The 4273-nt window shown below is 54.7% G+C and overlaps 1 protein-coding gene across 1 annotated transcript in view; it reads right to left on the reverse strand.

Moving 5' to 3' along the window:
• Window positions 1–17: 17 nt before the first annotated feature.
• Window positions 18–4273, reverse strand: part of COPS6 (COP9 signalosome subunit 6) — a gene marked incomplete at its 3' end in the record, with an annotated part of 7478 nt that continues 3222 nt past the window's right edge. The window contains exons 3-6 of the mRNA XM_041422254.1: window positions 2334–2465; window positions 1022–1110; window positions 216–278; window positions 18–86 (exon numbers count right to left, since the gene is read on the reverse strand). Of these exons, the coding sequence (XP_041278188.1) occupies window positions 18–86; window positions 216–278; window positions 1022–1110; window positions 2334–2465 (353 nt within the window). The remainder of the gene's footprint in view (window positions 87–215; window positions 279–1021; window positions 1111–2333; window positions 2466–4273) is intronic.

Here is a 4273-nt window from a genome sequence, read left to right on the forward strand (position 1 = left end):
CCCCCAAATTCCCCCAAATTCCCCCAAGCCCCGCTCACCTCGCCGTTGATGATGTCGATCACGGACTCGAAGACGCTCACGGGGAGCTGGGGGGTGGGGGAGGGGTCAAACCCAATTTTGGGGCTCCCAGAAATTGGGGAAAGCCCAAAACCGGGGGATTTCCCCCAAATTTGGGGGTTTTGTCCCAAATCTGGGGGGTTTTGGCCCAAACTCACGTCGGTGTGCTTGGTCATGGGGTTGAGCTTCAGGAACAGGGGGCTCTCGATGATCTCACACACCTGGGGGCAAGGGGCACAAATTTGGGGTGAGAACCCCCAAAAAATCCCAAAACGGCCCCAAATTCAGGGGGGGATTGTTAAAATATTCCCCAAAATTGAGAAAAAAGCCAAAATTCCAGTGGAAAACGGGGGGAAAATGAACAAAAATGGGGGAAAATTCACTTAAAGTGGACTGAAATAGCCCCAAATATCCCAAAATATCCCAAAAATGCAACAGGGAAGGCAAAATTCTCTCAGGATTCACCCAAAACAAGAAAAGGAACCCAAAATTGCCCCAAAATTCCTTCAAATCCCCCAAAATCCCCTCAAACTCCCTCAATTCCCCTCAAAATTCCCCCAAAATCCAAAAAATTCTCCCAAATTCCCCCAAAATCCCCTCAAGTCTCCTCAAAATTCCCCCCAAATCCATTCAAGACCCCCCAAAATGCCCTCAAATTCCCAAAAATTCCCCCCAAATCCTTCCAAATTCCGCCCAAATCCCCCCAAAATCCTCCCAAATTTGACAAAATCTCCCCAAAAGCCCTTCAAATTCCCCAAAATCTTTCCAAATTTCCCCCAAAATACTCCAAGACCCCCCAAATCCCTCCAAAATGCCTCCAATTCCCCCAAAAATCCCCTCAAATTCCCCCAAATCCTCTCAAATTCATCCAAAATTCTCCAAGATTTGCCAAAATCTCCCCCAAATCCTTCCAAATCCCCCCAAAATTCCCCAAATTCCCCCCAAAATTCCCCAAAATCCAGACCTGTTTGTGCACGTGGATGTCGGCGGGCTCGGGGGGCCCCCCCGTCGTGTACCACCCCAAAAATTCCAGGTCCTTGAACACCTGCTTGACTTTTTTGGGGAAAAAAATCCGAGATTGGGACCCCCCCAGCACCCAGGAAGCCCAAAATTCCCAAAATTCCCCCAAATCCAGCTCAAAATCTGCTCCAGGAGGACGAAAATCGCCCCAAATCCTCTCTGGGAGCCCCAAAATTCTCTCAAATCCACCCCAAAATCCCCTCAAAAAGCCCAAAATCCCTTCAGGATCCACAAATTCCCCAAAATTTCCTCAAATCCACCCCAAAATCCCCCCCAAGAAGCCCAAAATTCCTTCAGGATCCACAAATTCCCCAAAATTTCCTCAAATCCACCCCAAAATCCCCCCCAAGAAGCCCAAAATTCCTTCAGGATCCACAAATTCCCCAAAATTTCCTCAAATCCACCCCAAAATCCCCCCCAAGAAGCCCAAAATTCCTTCAGGATCCACAAATTCCCCAAAATTTCCTCAAATCCACCCCAAAATCCCCCCCAAGAAGCCCAAAATTCCTTCAGGATCCCCAAAATTCCCCCAAATCCAGCTCAAATTCTGCTCCAGGAACCCCAAAATCTCCCAAAATCCCCTCAAATCTCCTCAAAATCCAATCAAATCTTTCCTAGGACTTCCAAAAATTCCCCTAAATCCTTCAAAATCTCCCCAAACCCCCTCAAAATTCCCTCTAAACCCCCAAATCTTCTCAAACCCCCCCAGAACCCCCTCAAAATCTCCTCGAAACCCCCCAAAACCCCCTAAAATCCACTCTGGGACTCCCAAAATTTCCCCAAAATTCCCCAAAATCCCCCAAAATCCCCAAATTCCTCTCACACTGCTCCTCCTTGGTGTAGTAGTACTCCTTGTCGATGAGCAGGGCTCCCAAAATCTCCCCAAACCCCCCAAAACCGCCCCCAAAATCTCCTTGAAACCCCCCAAAAACCCCTAAAATCCACTCTGAGACTCCCAAAATTCCCAAAAGTGCCCCCAAAATCACCAGAATTCTCCCCAAAATCCCCCAATCCCGCTCACACTGCTCCTCCTCTGCGTAGCAGCACTCCTTGTCAATGAGCAGCGCTCCCCCTGAGCCCCAAAACCCCCCCAGGACCCCCCAAATTTCCCAAAAAATCCCCTCAAAAACCCCCAAAACCCCCTAAAATCCACCCCCCCCCAAATCTCCCCAAAACCCCCTAAAATCCACTCTGGGACTCCCAAAATTTCCCCAAAATTCCCCAAAATCCCCCCAAAATCCCCCAATTCCTCTCACACTGCTCCTCCTTGGTGTAGTAGTACTCCTTGTCGATGAGCAGCGCTCCCCCCGAGCCGTGGGCCAGCAGCTCGAAGGAGTTCATCACCTCGATGTTGCGGCCCTCCTGCCGCCCGATCAGCGCCCCGATCACTGCCAGGGGGGATTTGGGGGGTTTTGGGGGGTCCTGGGTGGGATTTGGGGGGTCCTGGGTGGGATTTCCAGCAGCTCGAAGGAGTTCATCACCTCGATGTTGCGGCCCTCCTGCCGCCCGATCAGCGCCCCGATCACTGCCAGGGGGGATTTGGGGGGTTTTGGGGGGTCCTGGGTGGGATTTGGGGGGTCCTGGGGGGGTTTGGGGGGTCCCAGCAGCTCGTTGGGGAATCCTGAGGGGTCTGGGGGGAATTCTGAAGGTCTGAGGCCATTCCCGGTAATTTTGGGGCCATTCCCGGTGCCGTTCCTGAGGTTTGGGGGCAATTTTGGGCATTTTGGGCCCATTCCTGCTGTTTTGGGGCCATTCCCGGTAATTCTGAAGCTCCCCCTGAATTTTTTCCCCTCACGATTTGCCCCATCCCGGTGCCGTTCCCGTTATTCCTGGGGCCATTCCCGTTATTCCTTCCCCATTCCCGGTATTTCCCCCGTTATTCCCGGTAATTTTGAGGCCATTCCCGGTGATTTCGGGGATCCCCCTGAGATTTTTCCCCTCACGATTTGCCGGTGCCGTTCCCGTTATTCCCGGTCTCGTTCCCGGTGAACCCCCGGCGCTCCTGGTGCCATTCCCCGTTACCTGCCCCATCCACCTCCATGCCCCCGTTACTCCCGGTAATTTTGAGGCCATTCCCGGTGATTTCGAGGCTCCCCCTGAGATTTTTCCCCTCACGATTTGCCCCATCCCGCTGCCGCTCCCGTTATTCCCGGTGCCGCTCCCCCCGTTACCTGCCCCATCCACCTCCATGCCCCCGTTATTCCCGGTAATTTTGAGGCCATTCCCGGTGATTTCGAGGCTCCCCCTGACATTTTTCCCCTCACGATTTGCCCCATCCCGCTGCCGCTCCCGTTATTCCCGGTAAGCCCTCCTGCCGCTCCCGGTGTCCCCCCCCGTTACCTGCCCCATCCACCTCCATGCCCCCGTTATTCCCGGTAATTTTGAGGCCATTCCCGGTGATTTCGAGGCTCCCCCTGACATTTTTCCCCTCACGATTTGCCCCATCCCGCTGCCGTTCCCGTTATTCCCGGTAAGCCCTCCTGCCGCTCCCGGTGTCCCCCCCCGTTACCTGCCCCATCCACCTCCATGCCCCCGTTATTCCCGGTAATTTTGAGGCCATTCCCGGTGATTTCGAGGCTCCCCCTGACATTTTTCCCCTCACGATTTGCCCCATCCCGCTGCCGTTCCCGTTATTCCCGGTAAGCCCTCCTGCCGCTCCCGGTGTCCCCCCCCGTTACCTGCCCCATCCACCTCCATGCCCCCGTTATTCCCGGTAATTTTGAGGCCATTCCCGGTGATTTCGAGGCTCCCCCTGACATTTTTCCCCTCACGATTTGCCCCATCCCGCTGCCGCTCCCGTTATTCCCGGTAAGCCCTCCTGCCGCTCCCGGTGTCCCCCCCCGTTACCTGCCCCATCCACCTCCATGCCCCCGTTATTCCCGGTAATTTTGAGGCCATTCCCGGTGATTTCGAGGCTCCCCCTGAGATTTTTCCCCTCACGATTTGCCCCATCCCGGTGCCGTTCCCGTTATTCCCGGTAAGCCCTCCTGCCGCTCCCGGTGTCCCCCCCCGTTACCTGCCCCATCCACCTCCATGCCCCCGTTATTCCCGGTAATTTTGAGGCCATTCCCGGTGATTTCGGGGCTCCCCCTAAGATTTTTCCCCTCACGATTTGCCCCATCCCGGTGCCGCTCCCGTTATTCCCGGTAAGCCCTCCTGCCGCTCCCGGTGTCCCCCCCCGCTACCTGCCCCATCC

Source organism: Onychostruthus taczanowskii, unplaced genomic scaffold (assembly GCF_017590055.1).
Source record: "Onychostruthus taczanowskii isolate IOZ18803 unplaced genomic scaffold, ASM1759005v1 scaffold723, whole genome shotgun sequence".
Lineage (NCBI taxonomy): Eukaryota > Metazoa > Chordata > Aves > Passeriformes > Passeridae > Onychostruthus > Onychostruthus taczanowskii.